This window comes from Solanum pennellii, chromosome 12, assembly GCF_001406875.1.
Source record: "Solanum pennellii chromosome 12, SPENNV200".
Classification (NCBI taxonomy): Eukaryota; Viridiplantae; Streptophyta; class Magnoliopsida; order Solanales; family Solanaceae; genus Solanum; species Solanum pennellii.
This window is the reverse complement of record NC_028648.1, coordinates 58,383,019-58,409,295: the sequence shown is the minus strand read 5'-3', so window position 1 is coordinate 58,409,295 and position 26,277 is coordinate 58,383,019. Positions and strand designations below refer to the sequence as shown.

At 31.6% G+C, this 26,277-nt stretch overlaps 2 protein-coding genes and 1 non-coding gene across 6 annotated transcripts; 1 reads left to right on the top strand and 2 right to left on the bottom strand.

Moving 5' to 3' along the window:
- Window positions 1-3,653: 3,653 nt before the first annotated feature.
- On the bottom strand, window positions 3,654-3,727 carry TRNAR-UCG. Its single transcript has one exon. It is a non-coding gene; the product is annotated as a tRNA-Arg (tRNA).
- Window positions 3,728-6,435: 2,708 nt separating this feature from the next.
- On the top strand, window positions 6,436-16,466 carry LOC107007381 (protein SYS1 homolog). 4 transcript variants are annotated; one of them, XR_003575473.1, is made up of 5 exons: window positions 6,436-7,980; window positions 13,531-13,757; window positions 14,237-14,394; window positions 14,495-14,569; window positions 15,782-16,466. XR_003575473.1 is itself a non-coding variant. In XM_015205980.2 (3 exons), the coding sequence occupies exons 1-3, from the start codon at window positions 7,757-7,759 to the stop codon at window positions 15,787-15,789; spliced, it is 459 nt and encodes a 152-aa protein (XP_015061466.1). In that variant the 5' UTR covers window positions 6,436-7,756; the 3' UTR covers window positions 15,790-16,466. The 4 variants fall into 4 exon arrangements, 1 of the variants encoding a protein (XP_015061466.1); XR_003575474.1 differs by lacking the exon at window positions 14,495-14,569 and adding an exon at window positions 8,445-8,536 and having other exon boundaries at window positions 7,733-7,980; XR_003575472.1 differs by lacking the exon at window positions 14,495-14,569.
- A 228-nt stretch (window positions 16,467-16,694) lies between these two features.
- On the bottom strand, window positions 16,695-21,425 carry LOC107005693 (probable sulfate transporter 3.4). The gene is made up of 12 exons (XM_015204339.2): window positions 20,867-21,425; window positions 19,908-20,115; window positions 19,172-19,343; window positions 19,000-19,065; window positions 18,797-18,910; window positions 18,600-18,716; window positions 18,389-18,515; window positions 17,927-18,213; window positions 17,649-17,839; window positions 17,483-17,568; window positions 17,317-17,393; window positions 16,695-17,213 (listed from the first exon to the last, which is right to left on the bottom strand). The coding sequence occupies exons 1-12, from the start codon at window positions 21,261-21,263 to the stop codon at window positions 17,058-17,060; spliced, it is 1,998 nt and encodes a 665-aa protein (XP_015059825.1). The 5' UTR covers window positions 21,264-21,425; the 3' UTR covers window positions 16,695-17,057.
- Between the last annotated feature and the right edge of the window lie 4,852 nt (window positions 21,426-26,277).

Genomic DNA, 26,277 nt, shown 5'->3' with positions numbered 1-26,277 from the left:
AAAGCTGCAATGGATGCAGAGATTGCAGCTTTGCAATTAAATAACACTTGGGATATTGTAGATTTGCCTAAGGGAAAGAGAGCTCTACCTTGCAAGTGGGTATATAAGATAAAACTTCATTCGGATGGATCAATAGAGAGATTTAAAGCTAGACTTGTAGTGAGGGGGGACATTCAACGAGAAGGGATTGACTATAATGAGACTTTTTCTCCCGTTGTCAAAATGACAACAATCAGATGCCTCTTGGCAGTGGCAGTGAAGAAAAAATGGACAGTTTCACAATTAGATGTGAATAATGCTTTTTTACATGGATCTTTGGAAGAAGAAGTTTTCATGAAGTTTCCCCCTGGTCTCATTCCACCTTTATCTAATCAAGTTTGTCGACTCAAAAAATCACTATATGGTTTAAAACAGGCTTCACGTCAATGGTATTCTAGGCTTGCAGGTGCTCTTGCCTATAAGGGATACACATCATCTTTAAATGATTATTCTTTGTTCTACAAGACCTCAGGAAATTTTGTCTCTATTCTGGCCGTTTATGTTGACGACATTTTGCTAACAGGAAATGATGTTTCTGAGATTGCAGATATTAAGTCTTTCTTGAATTCAGAATTCAAAGTAAAAGATTTAGGCGACATTAATTACTTTCTTGGTATGGAGGTTATTCGAGAAAAACAGGGGTTCATCATCACTCAACGCAAGTTTGCTTTGGATCTAATAAAAGAATTTGATTGCTCACATATTCCTAGTGTTACTTCCCCTTTGGATCCATCTATCAAATTACAAGCAGATGATGATATACCTATTCCTGATCCTACAATTTTCAGACACTTAATAGGAAAGATGAACTACCTGACTCATACCCGTCCAGATTTAGCTTTTCCTGTATTGAAGCTCAGTCAGTTTATGCAAAGACCTTGTCGTTCCCATTTTTCTGCTGCACTTCGTGTGTTGAAATATTTGCAGTTGGATCCAGGGCAAGGAATTCTTTTATCATCTGATCCTTCTTTGGAACTCTTAGCTTTTTGCGACGCTGATTGGGGATCTTGCAAGGACACTCGCAGGTCAATCAGTGGTTTTTTTATCACTCTTGGTGGTTCTCCAATTTCATGGAAATCAAAGAAGCAAGCTTCGATCTCCCTTTCTTCTGCTGAAGCTGAGTACCGATCAATGCGGAAGGTCACAGCTGAAATAACTTGGTTGGTTCGCTTGCTCGAGGATCTGTCAATTTCCCCTTCATTACCGGTCCCAGTTCACTCCGACAGTCAAGCCGCGATTCATATCGCCCACAACCCAGTTTTCCATGAGCGAACCAAGCATGTGGAGCTTGACTGTCATTTTGTGCGCCAACAATACATCTCGGGTCTCATATCGCTTCAGTTTACTCCTTCAAAGAATCAACTCGCCGATCTGTTCACTAAACCACTCTCTGGTTCTTCTCATCGTGGAATACTATCCAAGTTGGGGGTTTCGTCATTACCACCCTCATCTCTCCCCTCCAACTTGAAGGGGGATGTTGGCAAGAAGAAGTTCCATGCTTCACTAGTTTCATTATCCATCAGTAGCAGAAAGAAAGAAAGGAAAAATAGTGAAGCAAGTCTAGAGATTTTAGACACAAAAAAGGGAAAGTGTTCAATCTTTTCATAGGTTCCCCTCAACATGCCACGTGAAAGAAATTCAGCCATTCAAGTATATATCTGATAGATGAAATCTCAACCATTGGATGAAGATATTTTGTGATAAAACAAGCACGTGAGCAGCACAATATTCAGCATAGAAAGAATCATAGTTTGTTAGGTGGTTAGAATTATTTGTATAGGATTAGGACAAGTGTACAGCTGAAAATTTTCTTTTTATTCTTTTTCTTTGATTATTCTGTACTAATACTAGTATATAGAGGAAATACAGAGAGAAGAAAAATATGAGAAAATTTTTCCACAAGCTTCTTCTATTTTTTTACAAGAAGATCTAGTTTGGACTTGAAGGAGGTTTTTTTCACACTAATTTGTTGGATTTATTAACCTAAGGTAGGATAGACTTTGATTCATGGATAGCTTTCATCCATGGAGTCCTCAAACTCTCAATTTCAAAGTAGGAAATTCCTTAAAAGTTAGGATTTTCACTCCAAGTCATGGATTCTTTCTAAAAATGTTTTTAATTATTTAATTATCATATATTATGATTGAATTGTTGATTATTATTATTTTTATGAGAAAATCTCCCATGAATTCATGAAACCTCCATAACCCTAATTTATGACTTTGTGATGTGGGTGAATACTATGAAATTGTACTTGTAGTAGTTTAGTTATTTCAATCATGTTATCATCCATGTATAATGTAGTAATTTTAGATATGTTGATTGAATGTGATCAATAGTCCTTGAAGGGCAAAACATGAGAATTAGTTATCTGTATGAGACTTAGCTTGTGTATTATGCATATAAATCACTTGGAAAGTAAGGTGATTATACTATAATTTAATTGTTCTATTGATTGGATGATTATCCTCGCGTAAACACTTAGTTATGCATATCATATAACGTAAAAGTTTTATCACATGTAGTGATTCTAAGGTTGGAAGATAGTCTCACCTAATGAATTTGGGAGTTTTATGGATTGAGTGTCAAGACATTCTTCCGTAATCATGAAGTTAAGTCAAGACTTAACATAAACTCAGTGGGAATGATGCTAGTACCGAGTGGATAGTGATATGAGATGGAAGCCCTCACGATAGTAGAGGCCGGGTTTCTAGGAACAATCTCTTGGGATGAAAGTCCTCATGTAGAGGCCGGGTTTTCTAATAGCAATCTCCTTACCCCATAAACTATGTGCCCTCATAGATCTAATAGTTCGGTTCTACCTTAGGCAAATAGGACAACCCTATTTTGATGTGGGGTAGACATCGAATTCTATGAGTAAGCTCTCATGGTCTATATCGATTAAAGCTAATCCCACTATGATAACATGAACTAGAATTTGAGTTATAAATTATAGTTACTCAATAAGCTCTCTTTAGTTTTTAACTAATATTAATAGTTTGTTGAATTTTTGTTAAGGTGAAATAATATTTTTCCACGTGAAATGTCATGTGACAAGGTTTTTTCAAATAAAAAAAAGAGTGTAACACACACACATCAATGAGAAACGTTTCTCAAACTAATAAGTGATATTTTAGGCATGAAACTCAAACTCTCAATAATTTAGGTTTGAAACTCAAAAAAAATAAATAGTTTAGGTGTGTTTTTGACACTTATGTCATGCATTAATAGTTTTTAGAATTGATGGTATAAATTATATTTTTTAAAATAGTTAAATATGTATTCCATAAACTATGATCGAATGCATGGCAAATTTCACCGAAGTATGACTTGCTAGCTGGGTATGTTGTTTTATTATTGTTGTTTCTACATGGCATGACATGAGATGACATGTTTTACAACCTCAAGATTAATAACATTTCAGTACATTTTATCTATGTTTAATTTCAAACTTCAGTCTAAATAAAAAAAATTTAAAAAATAATGTTTAAATCAAAATCAAACAAATAAATTTGTAACCGAGAAAAAATATGTCTTGGTAATTTTGAGACCCCCATTAAAAAGTAATAGGTATAATATAATAAACTAGAAGAAAAAAAAAACAAATAAATTGTCGACCACAGTGGGAGTCGAACCCACGACCTTTTGATCCGAAGTCAAACGCGCTAATCCACTGCGCTATGCGATCTTGAATGTTCAACTTCTTCTCAACAAATTATTTTTATTCTTTTTTACGTACCCAAACTATTTTTTCAACTTATTAGATTTTTTTTCCAATTGAAACACATATTTAAACAGAAAATTTATGTTAAAGCATATTTTGAAACTTAACTTTAAATACTACTACTCCCTCTGTTTCAAAAAGAACGGCTCAATTTCCTTTTTACTATGCTTAAAAAAGAATGATCCTTTTTTTTTTGCAATAATTTAACTTTTAACTTTCCACCTGACATGTTTAAGGTCGTAAGATATAAAGGACATTTTGGTACATTTTATATAATTTTAATTTAGAACCACAAGATTAAAACATCTTTTTTCTTTTCTTAAACTTCATTCCAAGTCAAATTGGACCATTCTTTCTGAAATGGAGGGAAAACTATTTTTCCAAGTATCACTTAGTATTCAAGTGATTATTAAATAAGGTGCAAGGATAATTATGTAATGGTACGATGATAAATAACTATTGATGGATTAATTTTTAATTGGACACTTCTATACTTTTTATTTCTTTATTATTAATAATTAAAAAAAACAGCAAACCAAAAGAGATTATAATGGTTATTGAAACCTAATACTCTTTTTTGGAGAGTTATCGGGTGATTAAAATTGATATAATTATTATGGTAGTAATTATCAATCTAGTAATTACATAATTTATAATTATATTGATCTATTTATTTGTCATAATGTAATTACAAATATATTGTTACGTTGCACAATTGCAATCATGAAATTATATTAAATTTTAAGGATAAAAAATAATTATCTAAAATTGAAATTTATATTAGACAGTAAGAAACCTTATAAATGTTATTGAATTAAATATTTAAGATACATATTATCTTTTGAAAAGATATTAATCAACAAACATATGCTCTTAACCAATATTATATATATAAAAAATGATTTATGTTTTTTCATATTAGTATATATTAATTAAATTAATAACAAAATTAAAAATTCACGATTTCTATAAACATCATAAAATACACGTTGATTAAAAGATTAATATTGTAAATATAATGTCATATATTATGAAAATATTTGACAAAAAGATAAATATCAAGTCAATACTATTAAAACTAATAAAATTAAAAATATAAATAAGTTCTAAATTCGAAAAGAAATCTATTGTAATACTCTTAGATCAAAATCAACATAACATACATAAATGTGATTTAAAAAATGAAAACGTAAATCTATAACTTTATTTAACAATTGAATTTACTTTCAATTTAAAAATTAGATTACTAACAAAATTATGCTAATGAAAAAAACAAGAGCGAACAAGACTTATACCCCAAAATAGTAAAATATTTACGCTTATATTGCCCCATTACTTTCATATCATTTTTTTAAATTTCAAAATGACATATATTTTGTGCACTGCGTCATAATAACATCAACGCACATCCCCTTTTACCTTCTTTGATACTATTACAGTATATGAATATATTATGATTGTATAAAAGAATAATTGATCAGCGTCTTCATCTGCTTCTTCCTCCTTGAAATCATCAAAGTATAATGTACTTTGCTTTATCAAAGAGTAATTGACAAATATTTTAATTGAGGTTTACTTCAGTCCTTCGATGAGATTCCTCAATCATCTATGATACCATTACGATATATCTAATATTGTCGTATCATTAAGCTATGTTTCAATTCTTCGATATTTTAATCTAAAAATAGTTTTAAAAAGAGCCATAATTTAGATACAATTTTTAAAAAATCTGCAAAAAGAGAAAAAGATATACAGTATTTTCAATTGAGTTAGAGTTTTATAAATAAGATTGTGACTTTAATATTTTTCTCTTAATTGTTTCTTATTTTTCCTTTAAAAAAGAGTTCAAATCTATATGATATCGATAAAGTATCAATATCTCGATAGAGTATCACATAACAATACGCACAGTCATATATAATACCGATATGATATCAACACACTAACATAATATCCTAGATTAATTATTATAATAATACTGATGTTATGCCAATATTGTGCGTGAAATGAGAAAGGAGAAGAGTGAATAAATAGTTTGAGCCATGAGTCTACTAAGGGTACATAGTTAGAGTTGTGTCCAATTTGGATACATAATTTAACAATAGTTTGTGTAGTTTACCAAAATAAATATAGAATAAGTAAATTAAATAGACAATACAAAAAAAAATAGCATGAAATAACAAAAAGTAAAAGTTGAGAATAGGAATAAAAAAAAATATATAAATAGTAATTTATTTTTAGAAAAATAGTTAAAAGAATTCAAAATAATAAAATTAAAAAAAAATTTAAAAAGTAATCACCTTGTAATTGTATAATTACCAACAATTTCCAATTACACTTATTATCAAGTATTTATATACCAACCAAATATATGTAGAAATGTGACTTTTAATTTGATTCTAATTTTGAATGTACACAAGTAGACATAAAAAATTTATAACATTAAACAAGTAAACGTATGTATTCTACATAAAATATTATATGTCGGACGCCAAGTAGGATATAAAATTTTCATATAGTATGTTATGTCGAACGATATGTCTATTTATTTAACTTTATACGTTTTTAAGTGTTTACATATATATACCCAAAATTAAAAATCATAGTTATTAATATGCCAAATTTATTATGCCTATATATAATACAACTCAATTATATCGAATATAATTACACATTCCAAACGGGCTCTTAATAAAATTCAGATTTTACGATATACTGGCGAAATTGAGGTTTCGTATCTCCTTCCTTATTCATATCTTTACTGTTATTTTTCCTTTAATTTTGACCAATCTCGCCCCTGTTATAGATCAGATTTTGTTCCTTTATGGTGTATTTTTTTCAAAGATTGTGTTTTGGTGCGTCTCTGTGGTTGTATTATTCTTCAGATTAAAGAATACCTTGGTGGGTTTTGAGGGAATTTTAAAAATAGACCTTTTATTGTTGAACAGCCTGGCTATAAACATCAAGATTGTATTTTTTTGTGTGTTGTGGGGTTGAATTTGATTTAGATCACAGATGGGATGGGTAGCTTTTGTGGTTGTTGGATATATTTTTTGTTTTTGAGTGGAAGAACTCAGCAAGAGTAATCAAAGATTGTATTTTGGTTTTGTGGGGTTTGAGGAAACTTGAAAGTTGGTTTTTGTTTGTGGGGAAGATTGATTGACCTTTGGTGTGTTCTGAAGTTGATTTTTGATTCTGATGAAAGAGTACTTTTGTGGGTCTTGAGGGTCGGGTGTTTGTTAATGAGGAAGGGAATAAGCAACAGTATATCAAAGATTGTACTTTTGGTGTGTATTGAAGTTCAGGTTGAAAAAAACATACTTTTAGTGGATTTGAGGGAATCGAAACGTTGTTAGTTGTGTGTTGGTGGGGAAAGTTAAGCTACAGTCATCCAAGATTGTTCTTTTGGTGTGTTTTTTGAAGTTTAGATTGGAAAGAAACATACTTCTTGTGGATTTGAAGGAGTCGAAACATTGTTGGTTGTGTGTTGGTGGGGAAAGTTAAGCTACAGTCATCAAAGATTGTTCTTTTGGTGTGTTCTGAAGTTCAGATTGGAAAGAAACATACTTCTTGTGGATTTGAAGGAGTCGAAACTTTGTTGGTTGTGTGTTGGTGGGGAAAGTTAAGCTACAGTCATCAAAGATTGTTCTTGTGGCGTGTTTTGAAGTTCAGATTGAAAAGAAACATACTACTTGTGGATTTGAAGGAGTCGAAACATTGTTGGTTGTGTGTTGGTGGGGAAAGTTAAGCTACTGTAATCAAAGATTGTTCTTTTGAAGTTCTAATTGAAAAGAAACATACTTCTTGTTGATTTGAAGGAGTCGAGACATTGTTGGTTGTGTGTTGGTGGGAAATTTAAGCTACAGTAATCAAAGATTGTACTTTTGTGTGTTTTGAAGTTCAGATTAAAAAAAAAAGACATACTTCTTGTGGATTTGAGGAAATCAAAAGGTTGTTTGTTGTGTGTTGGTGGGGCAAAGTTAAGCATCAGTCATGTTCTTTGGTGCAGTGGTGTGGGATCCGTGGCTAATTGTTGCTCAAATTGGGTGTATTCAATGCTTATACTATTTGATATTAGGGATATTCTTGGAAATTCTTGTAGGGACTCGTGTTTCTCGAAGGAGTCTTGTCTATTTCTTTGATTACGCCACTGTTACTGTTTCAACTGTCACCGGATGGTGCGTCATTGGTTCCTTTCTTCTCAGTTCACTTGCAGGGTGAGTTATTGTTTTGTTCTTTGTGTCTTTGCATGTAAGTTTTTCAATTGCTTGTCAATGCTTTTGTGCTTTAGACTTTGTGATATTTTACCGAATAATAATGATAAATTGAGTCTTTGTTAATAACTTGTATAAATTGTGTTAGTTTATTCCCCGTTCTGTGAAGTTATTAATTATATTAGCGTGGTGAGAAATTTCTCGCTATAAGCCTGTTCATACAAAAAGAGAAGATAAATTACAAGCAGTATACAAAAATAGGAAGTATGCACAATAATATGGTTCTCTACAAATAACACTTAGTCAACTCCATGGTTCACCAAGAAATCAACTACACTTCACAAAATATTGGTCTTCTTCTACTAAAATTCATTTCCCACCCCTTCAAAGGCTCTCATGTGTTCGTTTATTCCTGTTTTTTTTTTTGATTTTCAGTTATATTAACTTAGTGAAGAATATAAGTACAGGTAATTAGAAGTGGTCATTCACTGCTGAGTGTTTGTGGTTCTGTTAGATCAAGCAGCATTCCAACCTTTTTTGTTGCAATGACCGGTAGAGGGTTAGTTTGCTTATATGCTTCATTTGGGTTGGTTGTTTTATTTGTTATGTTAATGTATTGCTAAATTTTCATAAGTTCACTCCTAATTGCTACAGGGGAAGTGTGAGAAAGGATATTAATTTATTGATATCTCATTTTTCAAAAACTACCCACCTCTACTCTTTGCTTGATATGAAGTAGAATAAAAATGAAAAATTAGGATAATGGAAGACCTTATCGCCCCAAAACCTGCATGGTCAGACAATATTTGTAGTATATTAGTTTAGGTTAAGGTTCGACTTATAGAACTTCTAGTTTTAGAGTACTCTTAGTATGATCAAGTCTAAATTATGAACTGCAGATTGGAGTGGGTGGTTTGGATCAAATGCGGATCTAGGATTTGGATTCATAGAGTGCCAAGTGGACTCATCAACAGTGTTGTGAAAAACGCAGAAAAGCGCGCTTCAAAGCGAGGCGACCCTTGTGCGATTTTTTATCTTGAGGCGAGGCGATCTGAAAAAAGCTCTCGCTTTAGATGAAGAAGCGAGAAGCGACCCTAAGGCAAAAGCGCAATAAAGCGCGCTTTTTTATAAAGAAAAAGCGACAATTAGTTTTTTTTAAAAAAAATAATCTGAAATATAACCTTCTCTCTCTTCACGACTCTTCTTTCACGACTCTTTCCCTTCTTTCTCTCCTCGCGACTCTTCTTTCACAATACTTCTTTCCCTTCTTTCTCTCCTGACAATCTCGACTGAGGCTGCCTCTCTCTTCAACCTTGACCGCGACTGCAGGTAACTTTTTGTTCATCTCTTTTTTAACTAATATTTATTAGTTCATCTCTGAGTTTCTTTTCTCCTGAAATATACAATCTTCGCCTGTGCTTCATCTCTTCATCTCTCTGAGTTTCGACTACTCTAGTTTTTTCTTCTTCTTCTCTTCATTTCTTCATCTCTGCTGCCTGCTCTGTTTCTAATTACTGACTGCTGCCTCCTCTGTTTTTTTTTTCAATTCTTTTGCTTTTTTTTTTTTTTAATTTTGTGATCAGTCTAGCAGCCTTGTTGAAGAATAGGAGTCTGAATCTTTGTGATTTAATTATGTTTTTGATTTTTTGCTTTATATGTTATGACTTATGAGTATTTTTGCCTATGTAATTTCTTTCAATCTAAGACTATATTACCTCTATTTAGTTATTTAATATTTTTTTATTTTTATACTAAATGTCGCTTTTTTTTAAAAAAAAGCGCACGCTTCGCTTCACGCTTCTCACTTCTGTGAAGCAAGCCCTCGTCGCTTTTTTCCGCTTCTCGCTTCCCAAAACACTGCTCATCAATTAAGTCAACTTTAGGCTTCAAATCAAATTGTTCGTCTTTTCGGTCTATACGACAGATCAATGAATAAAATATTTACAGTTATAAGCTGACTATTTATGTATATATACTAGAAATTCACATCCTACATTAAAATAAAATCATGAAATGAACAAAGTTAAAATTTTTAATAATGTTACCAATATCATAAATATCCATCAATCATTTACAATTGTCTAGGTGAGCTTTCATATTTTGAAATTGATCAATGATTACATCAGTACTTACGTTTGCAAATATATTACGTTCTATGTAACACATTAAACATTCTTTGAATATTAATCACCAAAGTTATTTTGCATTTCATTTTTATGTGCTTCATGAATGAGAATGCTCTATCCACACTATATTGTTGTCGTAGCAATAGTTAAAATCAGAGTTAACTTCATAAGTAAATAACATTTTCCAAATCATGAAATCCTTGTAAGTTGGAGAATTTGGGATTTCCACCTCATATATGAATGATAAAAGTATCGAGTTGGGAACTCAAATCTTGAATTTGTTCATTATCAAACTTAACATGTTCAACACTTTGCTAAAGTCTTGATTCTACCTTTATCAAAGTTAGAGAAAGAATTGATCAGATTCAAGCTACCCATCCCAAATAGTAAATAAATATTCACTATATCAACACGATCATTAAGCTCTTGAATTTGCACATCAATAATAATAAAAAAGACTTCGACGCAAGTGAGTCGAATAACAAACTCCAAAAGACTTGCGCTCTGACTTTCTTGGAAAATAAAACTCATTCAGCTTGGGGAATCAAGATATCACGAATATCATTGGAATCACAAAATGAGGAAGCATCATCCAACAAATATTCTCAATCTTTTCTTCAGAATGTTAAGAAACTCAACGACATTAACTACATCTTGATTTGTTTTCCTCGTAAAATCTTACACAATTCATTTGACATTGCCAATACTTAGAACATCAAGTGAAGCATGGAAACAAATTTAAATGTTTTTAGTTTTTGTCAAAAGATATTCTGCTTAATTTTTATCACTTGAGGTGGAATCCTCATATTCAATCATTTCGAGCACATGAATAATAGATGAGATGATAACAATAAAGTTATCTAAAGTTTTGAAATGTGATCTCAAAACAAGTATCAGTTTGTCTTTGGAGCCAACGTTCTTGATGTAATCCTTGACCAGTTTGAACTTCACCTGATTGAAGTAATTGCTCTAACTTTTTCAGCTTGGTGATGACAAAGTAAATCTCTATGCTTGAAAGATCCTTCAACAACATCTAATACATTAATGACATGTTTAAAAAAGTCTCCAGAATTCAAATATTTTTTAGTTACAAGTGTTAGTTGCAATTGATGAGCAAAACAATGAATGTAATATGCCATGGACTATCTTTCTTAATCAAAGTTTTAAGACCATTTATCTCTCTCTTCATAATACTAGCTCTATCATAACCTTGTCCTGGTTGGATAGACATAGTGAGTGATAGGGAAGTAAAGAAATAAATCTCTTTCTTCAATGAGCATGCTGAGACAAACCATCATTCTACTTCTTCACTATTCTTATCAACATACTGTAAAATAAGAGCCATTTAAAACACATGCAACATCTGTTAGAATTCTAATACTTGAAATCTTAATCACCCAAAGATATAATCTTCACCTCAACAATTCCAAGTCGTGAAATGGCAATTTATAGACATCTCACCCAAAGAACAAATGACTCTTGCTTTGCGGTATGTTGATAAGACTGGTGAAGTAGTAAACTTGATTTATTGGTCTTATCCATGTTAGTGATACAATGTTCTGCTCATTGAAAAAAAATTATTCTTTGCTTTTCAAACACTCACTAAGTTTATCCATATTACGTGGACAAAATTATGGAGTTAGTAATATGAGGGAAGAGATAAAAGGTCTCAAAACTTTGATTATGAAAAATACTACATCTACATATTACATTCGTTGTTTTTCTCATCAATTACAATTAATATATATAGCTATTGGTGAAAAACATTCGGATGTTGAAGACTTTTGTGATCATGTTTGAATGTTGTTGGAGATTCTTTCAAGTGTTGAGATTTACTCCATCATTACTAAGCTGAAAAGTTAAAGTAATTACTTGTTCATATTAGTCAAGGATTACAACAAGAATGAAGGTTCTAAAAACAAGGTGATACTTGTGAGGATTACATTTCAAAATTTTACATAACTTTATAATTATTTCTTATGTATTGAACATGAAGGTTCCATCTCAAGTGATGAAAATCAAGCGGAAAATCTTTTGACAAAAAATAAAACAATTGAATTTTGTTTTTATGCTTCATTTGATGTTGAAAGTGTTGGTGATGTCAAATTGGTCTCGCAATATTGTACAAAAAAATATCAAGATATTGTTACTGCTATAAAATTTGTTAACGCTACAAAGAAAAGATCACAAGATATGAGGGAAATTGGATGAAAATCTTTGTTGGATGATGTTTCCTCATTTTGTGATTCACATGCTATTTTGATTCCCAAGTTGGACGAATCTTATTTTTTTGAAAAGTCAAAGCGTAAGTCTCCGAGTGTTTGTTATTCACACAACTTGCATATTGAAGCCTTTTTTGTTGTCATTAATGTGCAACTTCAAGATCTTAATGATCATTTTGATGTTGTGAATATTGATTTGCTTCTTGGGATGAGTAGCTTGAATTCGATCAATTTTTTCTCTAACTTTGACAATGATAGAACCAAAGCGTTAGCAAAGTGTTATCCAGGTGAATTTGATACTGGACAGATTTGAGATTTGAGTTACCAACTCGATACTTTTATTATTCATATGCAAGGTGGTAATCCCAAGTCCTCCAACTTGCAATGAATTCGTGACAAAAGGTTGAGGCAAATCTTGTAAGTTGACTCTGATTTTATTTGTTTCTATAAGTGTAGAGAGAACATTCTCATCCATGAAACACATAAAAATGAAGTGCGAATTAGCATTGGTAATTAATATTTAAATGATTATTTAGTGTATTACATAAAAGTGTAACGTATTTGCAAATGTAAGTAATGATGTCATTATTGGCCGATTTCAGAATACAAAACTCGTTGAGGACAATGGTGAATGAATGATGGATAGTTATGATAATACATATTAGTAATATAGTTGAAAGTTTTAACTTTGTTCACCTCATTATTTCAGTTGAATGTGGGGTGTGAATTTGTTATATACATAAATTATCTTATTACTATTTTAATGATTGATTTGTCAAATAGACAACTAATTCGATCTGAAGCCTAAAGTTGATTAGATCGATGAGTCTACTTGCCACTCAGAGACTCCAAATCCTAGATCTGCCGCTAGTTCTATTTGCCAAATATAATTTGGTGGAAACAGGGAAGAGGGATCTTGTTATGTAAGAAAAGACAACAAATGCAATGCCAGATAAGGCCAAAAACATTAGTGAAGAATGAATTACATTTTTTTTACCTTTCCTCCCTAGTTCTGAACTCTTTTCCTTTCTGGGATAAGATAATGAGATAAATACTCCAAAGTTATGTAATTATGTGACCCTTTTATTTCCCTTGCACATGTTGTTCACAGTTGAGAAAAATACTAACCTGTGAAAAGCTTCCAAATTTCCAGAATTTGATTGACCTGCTTGATTGAATTTCCTATGTCTTATTCCCCAACACAGAGCTGGCATTTTACTCTATTTGATTGAGAGGGCAAAGAAGTGCCTAGATTTTTCTGCAACACTCTACATCATCCATCTTTTTATATGCATTGTCTATGGTGGTTGGCCTTCCTCATTAACATGGTGGATTGTGAATGTTACTGGGCTTGGTGTGATGGCATTGTTAGGTGAATATTTGTGTATAAAACGTGAATTACGAGAAATTCCCATTCCAAGATACCGATCAAGTAAGCTCCTTATTATTCTGCTATGGTCTCTTTCTGTCTTGTTGGCGTATGTATGATCACTTCGGTTGGGTGTTTTTCAGCTATTCTAATGATTTTTCCTTGGGATTTATGATTATTGCATCTTCTTAATTATGATGTGAGCTGGAATTCTGTAGATGTTCTCTGTCCATTTTAGTCTGTAGGCTGTAGCTATCTTTTTTTTTTTAAATCTATATATATGATTTTGCATCTATATATTGAACCATATTTTACCTCACTTGTGAGATTTCACTGGGTTTATTGTTGTTGTATATTGAACCATACTGGTAGTTTTCTAAAATTTCTCTTTTCTATGGTGCTTTGGCCACAGCTTGTCATAGCTATTAATGGTGGCATGTATGAACCTTGAGAACTTTACTCGAGTTTTTTTCACTTAACAAAATGTTTTGGAATTTATATATATTTGATACAACTTAGTAGTTATATGTGCTGTGTTCAAGGTAATGAACAAAAATTAGAGCAGTAATTGGAGTTGCAAATTTGTCATTATTACCACAAGCATGACAAAAATGGAAGTCAGGGAGAGGGAGTCAGAATCTCAAGAAACTGATGGGAGTTAATGGGATGAAAGTGCAGAATATTGTTCAGAGACCTCGAGGTTGACTTTTCCTTGAGCACCATGTCTCTTTCCTACATGAAGTAAAGTGTCTTTCTTCCACTTGCTGGTCCTTATTAACTGAGAGGTTTGTCATTGTCAGCGTCATGGAGATTAAGTTTCAATGGATAAAGAGGGATCCCTAGATACCATGTCGCCGTGGGAGAGTTTAAAATGAGTAATGCTAACTATTCCATTATTCAAACAAACTCTTTGATGACTTATTGGCTGCTTGTTTGAGGACTAAGTTTCACAAAGACGGAGCAGATTTTTTGACAGTAACTTATGGAGTAATAAATTTTTTAGTGTATGTTCAAATTGTACCAGATGTTTGGGATTTGTTTTGATTGTGTCCTTGATATTACAAAAAAAGTCTAAATTTCATCACACATTATGAATTAGTTGATGTCATTCCTAGTATTTGGAAAATATGTCTTATATACCATTAGCTGTATGCTCCTACCTGTTTTGCCAAAGCTGCATCTTTGAGTGTTTTAGCCGAGCCACATCCTTGCAGTATCAATGCTGTAAGGGAGACATTTTAGGACAACTTTTAAGTCTTCCTGTAATTTGGTCAAACTTCTTTTTCTGTGCGGTAAACATTGTGTTAAAGCAACTCAACCTCCCCCCAGTGCCTAATATATCTTCATAACCCCCTCTTTAGAAGTTTAAGGTAGATTCTTCGTAGAACTCAAGGTAAAGTGCTATCTAATTTAAGTCAGAAGAGGACTTTGCCCTCAGTTATGCTGAGAATCCATATTTTCTTAGCAAAAGAATGACGAGCTTGAACCAAAGAAGGATTTGAGGGTTTAGTTTACTGGAAGCCATGTTTATTTCTAAGAACCTACCACTTCCAACCCCAAAAAAGAAAAAGAAAGAAAGAGTCAACTAGATTTTAAGAGAAAACAGAGTTTCTTAAAAAATGACCTTTTTGTCGAGCTTGAATCACGTCTCGGAAAATATTACTAGTGCAGACAAACATATACTTATCTTAAATTGTAGGAAAGGAAGACATTAGGAATACCTGCGACAAAATTGAAACCAATCCAGTGTTGTGGAAATTAAATAAAGATGGATCCTTTTCCTTATGCTTTGACACTCCTCTTTACTTCTCTGGTTTTGCTTTCCCCTTTTTCCTTTTCTTTTCTCTTCTTTGAATATTGTCTAGTACTTTAGTTTGACGCTTCTGTTCTACTCTGTGTTAGTATCACTTCACCCCGTGATTATGAAAACTTCAAATCCTTTTAGAGGCTTGGAGACTCATCACAAAATGACTAATGAAATATTTACATGCATAGTATTCAAAGTACATGTGTTACATATTATATATAAATTCTATATAGCCGTGTATTTCTGCTAGTTCAACTAATTCAAAATTCATCTTATGTAGGTGTTTGACTAAGTAGATGTTCAACAGCAAACAACATTTTTCCTTTAGTCATGCAGCCGGTGGCTTCTTTGACTCCTACACTATTTTGAGAAGATTTAAAGCGTCTCTATGCAATATATTTCTCTTGCCTGTGGCAATGACATACTGGGGACTGCTCGGTAATTGCCAAATCCACAGAGAAAACAAGCTAAGCAGCTGATTTATTAGGTGATTTCTTTTCAATCTGAGGAAAGTTAGAAAGAAAGGATAGCAACTTTAATTTGGATGTTCGTTGTTGCCAAGCTACTTGTATATTAAGTTATTTAGTCATGATTGATCATTTGTCAAGTTGCAATTTTTTGCAGCCAATCTTCTGATCAGATAGTTAGAAGTACTTTGATCCTACTTGTTCCTGCTGGGTTGTCTTTCCTTGTGTTTGAACCAGGATAATACAAATGGTTGAAGAATTTGTTCGAGTTACTAATATATCAGAAATTCAGAAAATCTTCCAGGTTCTGAATAGGAGAAAAAGCTAGTCAAGTTGCTAAATGTAAATTTTATGAAGTTCTATTCAGAACATGTAGAACGAAAAGCGTCTTTTTTCAATGTTTCAAAGTGCAGAAAGAGACAGTAAAAACATTTCATCTTCCTTGATAATGAATGAAGGGAAAAAGTTGAAGGTACTTGTTCAAATCAAGTTTTAGAATCTCTTTTTTCCCTTTTCCTCATGAGTCTGTTTATCTTCTTTGGTGATGTATGGTTATAATGACACAGTATTTTGTGCTGTTTTATAACAATGGAACGTCAATTATTTGACGTTTACTAGCACATATAAGTTTGGTATAGAATGGGAAACATGGTTAGTGAGGATTCATTTAGTTGATTCTAACTTGTTTGGGATTGAGACTTGTTTATATTGTTCGAGATTGAGAGAAAAACAAAGAAATCACTTGACCATGATGATGAAACACATTATAGGTTTAGTCGATGAACTTCTCTCCAACGTTACAATTTTCAAAAATTTCAGAAAAGACTTGTTGGGAATCGCTGATTGAGTCGATTCAACCAAGAAAGACATGGGACTTCTGAATGTTGCTTGGACTGAGGTAAGTAAAGACTGGCTAGTTACATAGTTAAGTAGGGTAATACCCAAGGACTACAGTGAATTGAAATTCATGCATTGACTCAGATTTGAACTAAACTCTTACATAAATAAACTTCAACCAAGGATCTGATATTATTAACTTTCCAAAACTTGAGTTGTAGTAGTATCATCACATGCCATTTCAACTATATCTTATATTGGCAATTCAGTTTCAGTCTTCCACAAAGATGAGATATCAGCCACAGCTTCAGAAACTGTTAGATATATTCCATTTAATCCAAAGCCCTCAAGAGCATTAGATTCATGTAGTTTTTCCATAACATTCCCACCTGGATTTGCCAGCACAAGCTGAAAACAAACACACAAAAACAGAAAACAAATTTTGTTGAAAATTTTTAACTTATGAAGGGAGGAACCACAAGAGCATCTTTGATATGGCTGATGTAATTACCTTAAGAGATCGTTTGTCCAGCGTCTTTCTTAGTTCACATATTGTGTCGATGCCACTTGAGTCTATGGACGACACAGCTGGTAAACAAAGATGGTGTTTTGTTACTCAACATGTTACAGATACAGACTATCAGCAAATTTCTCTTCTGTTTTTCTCTTTAACTGACCTGTCATGTCGATAATTACACATTTGATTGCAGTTTCTTGGTTGATTTCTATCCTCTCTTCCTCTTCGCGTATCCATCTCAATATCCTGTAGTTAACAAAATGGAATCCCAAGTAAATGAAACTGTGAAATGAATACAGAATGTGCAGCCTTTGTTAGTAACTAACCTTTCTTGTAAGTAGGTAGAATTTGCAAAGTAGATAGGAGCTTCTACAGCTAGGATCAGGAAAGAAGGAATTCTAACAGCTGTTCTATATCTGTTCATGTTTTGATATACTTGAGTTCCAGGAATATTGCCCAACACACCAGTATTTGGCCTTGTAACATGCAACAAGATCTTAAAAACCGAAACTCCAACCTAAAATTTCATGACCAAAAACCAGAAAATATTAGTTAGGTAAGATCAGATGGACTTAAAATGTGAAACTTTCGAGGGGATGCTTACTGCAATGGCTAGGCCGAGAGGTACTGAGATGAAAAGAACACCAAAAAACGAACACAAGCAAGCTAAGAAATCGAGCTTGTCAACTTTCCATAACTGTAATGCAGCCTGATAATCGATTAGGCCAATCACTGCTGTTATGATGATTGCTGCCAGGATGACAATGGGAGTGTAATAGAACAGTGGCATTAGAAACAGCAGGGTGATTAACACAGCTGTTGCCATTATTATGTTTGAAACAACCGTTTGTGCCCCAGCGTTGTAATTTACTGCTGATCGAGAAAAGGATCCTGTAGAAGTAAAACTTATCTTGGTAAAAAAGGAGAGAAAATCGTATTTATACATATAAAATAGCTAAAACCACAGGCCAATAACGCCAAAGGCAGAGATCCCTTGGCGTAAGTTTTTTTTTTTTTAAATGCCCTTGTTTAAATTTCTGGCTCGGACACTGAATGAGGTAGGTACCTGTTGTAACATAGCAAGAAGAACAGGATCCAGCCATGTTCATTAGTCCAATAGCCATCATTTCTTTGTTTCCATCAACTTGGTAATTCTTCAAAGCAGCAAATGTCCTTCCTACTGCAATCCCCTCCTGTAAGTCCATGAAAACGTCGATCACGAACCACATCTTCACAATTCCTATGACCAATCACTTGTAATAGATAAAACAACTTACTGTGAGTGCTAAGATCCCAGATACAATGCCAGTTTTGATGGCAAGCGGCAGATAAGGACCACTCAGATATAACATGTTCATTGAGGGTGGATTTAGACCCTTTGGCAGATGTCCGATCTGCAATAACTCAAAGTTATTTCCAGTTTTATTCTGCTTAAAACTTATGTATGAACGTTAAGTTGATGCATTTTACTTACAGTTTGAATCCCATGAGCTTTCGACTTAAGGCAGGCAACTACAAGAGTTGATAGAACAACTGAGGCCAATGGAGATGCTGCTGAAAGCCAGAAAAATTTCGGATTCCTGGTGCTCTGATATCACAAAAGAAGATTCAACAACGTCAAAATTCAGAATGTCGGTATGTTCTCTTTTTCTGTACATAAACCAAACAGATACATACGATTTGCCTTGTTGTTAGCAGGAATGCGAGGAAACAAATGCCCATAACTATGGTTTGCCAAGACCACTGCATAGAGATATAGAAGATTAAAATTTCAACTTATTGACCAGACAAAGATTGTTGCTTTTTTCGACAATCTTATAAACTCAGATATATAGATGCTTCTTCTTACTTCGTCTTTGTGCTGGAAAGCAGAAGACAATACAGGAACTATTTGCATCTTGCTTGTGAAATGGACCATTCCTAGCAACCCTTTCAGTTGTTGCAATGAAACTATGACTGCTGCACCAGCCATGAACCCGACTAACGTTGCCTTAGATAGAAAATCGATGATAAATCCCAACCTACAAACGTTTAAACTAACTGAGTTCTAACATAATTCGTAAACACAAAGTTCTAACATTCATTTTTCACAGATTCCTTATTAGTATACTTAAGCTAGAATGAAATGGACTTGCATACAGTGAAAATGATATATCAAGGATTCATAAAGCCGACTCACAACTTGTTTATAATTAAGACAATTCAACTCAATATCACCATATCTATATGGCTAAAGACGGAGATTAACTCATTAACTCGTCTATAGCCCTACAAAGGTAGATGTAAAGTCTGCGTACATCTTATCCTTCTCAGATCCACTTGTGAGATTACACTGGATATGTTATTGTTCTTAAAACTCGGAATCTTTGTTATTTCATAGTGCACAAAATTCCACTCCTTTTCTTTTTTGTTGCTTTTATTAGTGCAATATCTCTAAATGATTCTTCTTTCTAAAACTTGTTTCCACTTGGTCATTAGAATTATTCTCCCTTTTTTTTAAGCCAATAAAAGGTCCAAATTAACAAAAAGAAAATTGTGTTTTCAAGTGGACGAAAAGGATTTAAATTATATACACTAACAATTACCTGAAAAATCCGAGTGAAGCCTGAAAGACTCCAGCAAAAAGTGTAGCTGTAAAAGCCAATTGTAGGTAAAGAATTGGTTGTTCAGTGTAAGAAACAACTTCACTTAGCATTGTGCCCATAACAAGTGATGCAATTGAAACTGGACCAACTGCTAAGTGTCTTGAACTTCCCAAAACTGAATAAATCAATGGTGGCACAAAGCTTGAATCTGCATTATTAGATTGAACATAGTATTATTATGTTAGATTGAACATAGTATTATTATTACAGTGACGGACCCAGAATTTTTATGAATTATATATATATATATAGTGATGGTCTGTCAAAACTATAAGTGCAATAATGTTTCGTATCGATTGATATTAATATCTTGCATGTCTCTGCCTTCAATTAATAGAACAAGTGTAGAATCCACTTTTAAAATATTTCATATATCTAACAAAGCTCATTTCTTTTATAAATTTGTTTTTAGTTTATATTCTTTTTATAAAAGATCTAAAGGCAATTTTTTTTAAAAAAAGTTTATAAAGGCTAATTTCACCAATCTCCCAAACACTACTAAAAATCACAATTTTTCCACAGGAAAATATTTAGAGGTTTTTTACTAGATATTTTGATCAGTGAAAAAAATATATTTTCATACGAAAATATGTGAAAGTATCTTCACTATATCTGTGAGAATTTGTTCCCACCATCTTTTTTGCTGTAAGAAATAAGTGGAAAAATTATGTTTTAATAGCATAAATTTCTTAATAATTTGTGATAAAAAAAAGCTTTTGTTTTAGTAGTGAAACTAATTAAAAGTTGATATCAAATGTAGTTATATTTTGTCTAATTTAATACCAATACAACTAAAATCCCATTATCATGGTTAGAAAATGTTACACTAAATTCTATAATCATACAAATTCTATAAATTAAATGCTAAACAAAATTAAAAAGAATTGTAGGGAACTTACATAATCCAACAATAGGTGGCAAATTAGCAAGTTTAGCATAGCTAATTCCTTGTGGTATAGCAAGACTAGCAATGGTAAGTCCAGATATGATATCAGGCCTTAATAACTTGAGATTATACTGAGGGCCCCACTCAAAAACAGGAAAAAAAAATTGTAATCCCAAATACAATTTCATCAAACATGTTTGATTCTTGAACTTATGAAGTGGATCATCTGGGAAAAACACTTCTAACAACCTATGTCTTAGTTTTTCAAGTGTTGTTTTGTGTGGTGGCAAACAAACTCTATGCACTTCAAGTGGTACTACATCATGATGATTTGATATTGGTAATTCAAAACCCTCTTCATTGCATGCATGTGTTGACAGATCTTCCACTCTATTTGAACTTAGTACCATATTATAATAAGAGGTTTTCGATACGATATTAATCAACCAAGTTCAGATATCGAGTTCAGACTCACAAATGAATAGGAAGCGAAGAGAAGGTTTTTAAGACTAAGTTGGAAGAGTGGGAGAGAGGTAGTTGTTTGTTGGTAAATGGAGAAGGACACTTACCATCCTTTTATAGGGACAACATTAACTATCACAATCCCCAAAGAAAATAAAAATAAGAAAGGTGGTGGCAACTTTCAGAGGACAAGATTATTTTGGTTTTTGTTTTCTAATGTTACAAAAAGAAAAAAAAGTATATGGGACGTTTGAACAAAGTTTCATATTGATAGCTTGAAAAAAGAAAATAAAATTAATGTTGAATATTTTTTAAGGGGTCTCTTATGAAATATTGATACCCCTCAACGCTTTCTGAATTGAGCCTCAAATGAGGGGTTTACCCCACATAGTGTTCATTCGAAAGGTAGAGACTGTGACAGAAATTGTAGGACTGCGAATGAATTATCCTGAGGTTCTAAAAAAAAATCCTTGTAAATAAATAATTTCAAAATTAACTGATACTTTTAATCAAACATAGAATAAAATAATTTTATACTTTATTTCGAGATTACTGTCCCCTCTCCCATGTATCAAAAGAACCCTAAATGATGTGAAGTATTTTTTTTTCTTTTGGAGAAAACACACATGGCTAGCCTGACAACAATAAGGGTTGTGCTGTAACAACATTCAGAGGACAAGATTTTTTTGGTTTTTGTTTTCTGATGCTACAAAAGAAACCTAAATTTGATGCTCAAAAAAAATATTATGATTTCAAATATATGAATTCTATTGGGACAATAATTCTAGGGAAAATCCTTTTGGTCAGAATGGTAAGATAACATATTTCATATTATGTTTATTTTATTTTTTTTAAAATTTTTTACCCTTTTAATTTTAATATTTTTAATTAAAAAAAATTAATTAATTTTAAAATTAAAAAAATAATATAAACTTTTTAAATTTCTGAATATATTATCTTAAAAATATAACCCTTATCCCATAAAACAAACGCAAAAATAATAATTGTTTAAGTGGTGGGATAAGAATTATATATAAAAAGATCGATGATGGAATTGACATTTATGTTAAGAATTAATTATGATGGAATATTTATTTGGTGTCCAGGGCATGACCAATAAATATTTTAGTATGTCTAGTGCTAACTTTTCTATTATATATATATATATAATCATTATTTAAAAAAATGTTTTTTTTTCTTAATATGCGTAATGTTTTCCCTCAATATTTTTTTAAAACACTATTAATTGTGTGAAGAATTTTAAATCATAGATATTGATAAAGCACTGAATATAAGCCATATTATAAGTCAAACACTTATATTCAAGCCTAAGTTCCAAAAAATATGGTATAAGTGTTTGATCGGTGGAATAAGGATAATAATTCTGCGATAAAATGTGAGATTATTTGGCTATGGATATTAGTCTCAAAGTTATTAATTTATTTCACTATTTGTATTAAAATAATCGGATTGTTTAATCTCATAAAATATTTTGATCCATATGATATTCTTATTTATCACATTTCACCAATCAAACGATCGTTTTAAATAATTCAAAATTCACAATGTGGAAAAATGGTTGAATTAATGACATCGTGAGAATTCCATACTTTTTTTTTCTACCTCTTAGGAAAGATGAACTTTTATATCATTTAAATCCAAATAAATTATTAGGAGTAAAAAATATGTTAATTGTAAATAATTTTCAAATAAAAAGATAATCATCCATTTTAGAATACACTAAAAAAGTTTCCTCTAAAAATAGGTTAGTGGGGAGTACTATATATTAGTTGAGTGAGAATATAAAGAGAATATTCTATTTATAGTGAAAAGTGCACCAAGACATATTTGTTTGACTAATTAATTAACGGGTATGGATTAATTAATAGTAATGTTCAAATTTCTATTCCACCAACTTTAAAACATGTTCAAAATTAGTGCTATTGTAAAATTGAAGTTTGCCATGTTTGATCACGAGTTTATTTTAATACAATTTTTTTTTGTATTCAGACATACTTAAAAATTGTATATAATAGCAAACTAATAACCTAAAATAAATAGAGTAGCTAAGGTTTGATTTAATTGTGGTCCATAGCAAACGTTTGCAAAAAATTGTCAGGTGCCTCCCAAATATCTCGCTCGCCACTCTCCTCCAATCTCTCGCTCGCTTCCTCACTTTTATACAAACACAAGTGTATAAAAATTGTTTCTAATTGTATAAAGCGGAGAAAATTGTATAAATACATATATTTTTGTTCCCCTCTCTTCTCTCTTTCAGATCTCGCTCGCCACTCTCCCAAATCTCGCTCGCCACCCTCGCCTTTCTCACTTATACAAACAGAAGCGAAATGTATAAATTGCGTTTCTGTTTGTATAAAGCGTGAGAAAATTGTATAGACACATGCAAGTACATATATTTTCGTCCTATACACTTATAATTATACAATAAAAATACTCCCCTGCCCCCAGTTTCTTTTGTCTCTCTCTTTCTCGTTTTATACAATTTTCAACTTGTATCTAATTTCTCTCTTTCTCGTTTTATACAATTCAATTCAATTGTATAATCCTTGTCAAGTCTCTTTTGTCTTTCTCCCTTTCTCATTTATACAAATTCAAATTGTATATAATCGTTCGATACACTTATAATAGTACAATTTGTTTTATCGTTTTTATACAGTTCTCTGCTCAAGTGTCTTTCTCTTTCTTGTTTTATACACATCGTTTTATACAATTTGCTTCAACTGTATATGTATAGCGAATTATATAGTTTCTATGTTTGCTATGGAGCGCAATTATGCAAACTTTGCAATAGAATACAAATATGAATTTTTTATTTGCTATATGTGAAGTTGCCCATTAAAATATAAATAAAATTTTTTGGGTCTGGCTCTAACTCGTATATGTAGGAGAGAACTCTTATAATCACAAATAAGAATAATTATACTATCATACATTTTTTTATTTCTTTGAAGATTCCTAATGTGTCATGTGCTAAATTTCGCAATCTAACTACCAACTAAAATTAAAAAAGAAATAAACTTCAAAAATCAGTCGAAAAAAGAATCGCACTATAAATAATGACACTCCCAATAACAATCTATATATGTAGTCCAAGTCAGCGTGGCACCAACCACATACAAATAAACCTTTAGATTGTTTAGCTGATCTTTTCATATGATCAATTATTTGAATAGTTGAATTTACATTAAGTGTAATTATTATATTTATATTTCATTTTTTATGTTCTCTTTTTGTCGAATCAAATTGACCAAATAACACATGCCATTAATAATCAATATGTTTAACACATGTATATTAAAAGAGAAATTATTGAACTAGAGCACCACATTCATTATGAGGAATCTCAGAAAATCTCTTTAATTAAAAAAAAAATAGGCAAAAAACAAGGATTAATTGAACTTGATCATGATAGCTAAACTCGAGTACAGAAGCCTGGATGGTCATACAACTTTTGAAATTGTTATTTCACTTTTTCTTTCTTTGAAAATTCAAAGAAAATAGCGAAAATCAGGACCGTTTCAATAAGTTTGAGGCTTAAATTTAAATTTCATAAATATGTACTATTTTTTTAGTTGTTGTCATATGTAAATTGAATAATTATAACTTACTTAATGTAATCCTCTACAACTGAAATTTCGAGAAGGTAGGATTTTTTTAATTAAAGGACTGAGAAGGTAGGATACATACACACCTTATGAATAATGTAAGCAAAAAATAAATTCAAGAGAAAAAATATACTATAAAAGTTATTTTTTAAAAAAGTTTATATAATGACATTGATATAGTTACATTGAATTTGATAAGTTAATATAATGATATTAAAATAATATTGATTTGTTGTGGTGCTTGAAATTTAAAAAATATACAAAAAAGATTAATCTTTCGTAAACACACAACAATAGATTTGTATAACGCAAAAGTTTTGTTCTTTTGGTGGACTTTAGAATATTTAATAATGAGAGAATAAAAATAGAAAAGAGAGTAAAAAAAATAAATGTAAAAACAGTAATGTGGGTTAATGAGATATAAATAAGTCAGAAAGATAGATAATCACATAAGAAAAGATGCTACAATTAACTAAACGATCTTTCATTTCTCAATTATTATAACGGGCTCCACATAAAATAAAGTAAACAACTACTATTTTATTTTCTATCCAAAAAAAAACTTTTCAAATGGCCCAATACTAAATATCAATTAATAGAAATAGTTAAAAGGTAAGTAGATACGTCAATTATTGTTTTCTTAATGAATATATCAAGTATAAAATATGACAAGTAAAATTGCGCGGAAGGAGCAGTATTAAGATGGCAGTTAATATAATGCAAAACATGTTTGTATGAACTATACATTAATCAAGCAAGAATCCAACTATACGCTTAGAAATCAATGTAACAATTTATTCGAACACAATCAATACAATTCTAAGTTGTCATAATAGATTATAATTTACTTCATTTTCTATATCAAACCAAATAAAACTATTATAAAGAGTCAAATATTATTGTGAAATATGTTGATCAAAGTTAACTATGAATGAAGAGAAAACTAATTACAAAATTTTGGAATTTGGCAATGGAATTTGATTTTCACCACCAATGAAAATGGAATAGAAAAGGCAAATCGAGCACCTAATTGCAACCGTCCAAATTATGCTAATCTTGGTAGATTCCATGCAACTTTCAATTTGGTGAAACTCCTTTTTATTTTTTCCAAATTTGATTGCTTCCTTTTATTTAGTTTAATTTTGCAAGTGTCATGTAAAAGTAAGTGTTCATATACTATATTTGATCCCCTTCGAAAGACATGTAAATCAAAATCCAAAAAAAAAAGATACTCTTCCAAACATGAAAATAGTTTTTCGGATTTAATGGCGAACGAAGAATAAATTTTGAAAAGATTCTTTCGTCAATTTTATATTTATGAATCAATGATCAAAGA

Excerpts from the sequence above, each read along its gene's own strand:
- LOC107005693 (XM_015204339.2), bottom strand. The coding sequence starts at position 21,263 with ATGGTACTAAGTTCAAATAGAGTGGAAGATCTGTCAACACATGCATGC. Across the intron at positions 20,116-20,866 it reads GCCACCTATTGTTGGATTAT|ATTCAAGCTTTGTGCCACCA; the intron begins GTAAGTTCCCTA and ends CTAATAATGCAG. Across the intron at positions 18,717-18,796 it reads AAGCTCATGGGATTCAAACT|ATCGGACATCTGCCAAAGGG; the intron begins GTAAGTAAAATG and ends GAGTTATTGCAG.
- LOC107007381 (XM_015205980.2), top strand. The coding sequence starts at position 7,757 with ATGTTCTTTGGTGCAGTGGTGTGGGATCCGTGGCTAATTGTTGCTCAA. Across the intron at positions 7,981-13,530 it reads CTTCTCAGTTCACTTGCAGG|AGCTGGCATTTTACTCTATT; the intron begins GTGAGTTATTGT and ends TCCCCAACACAG.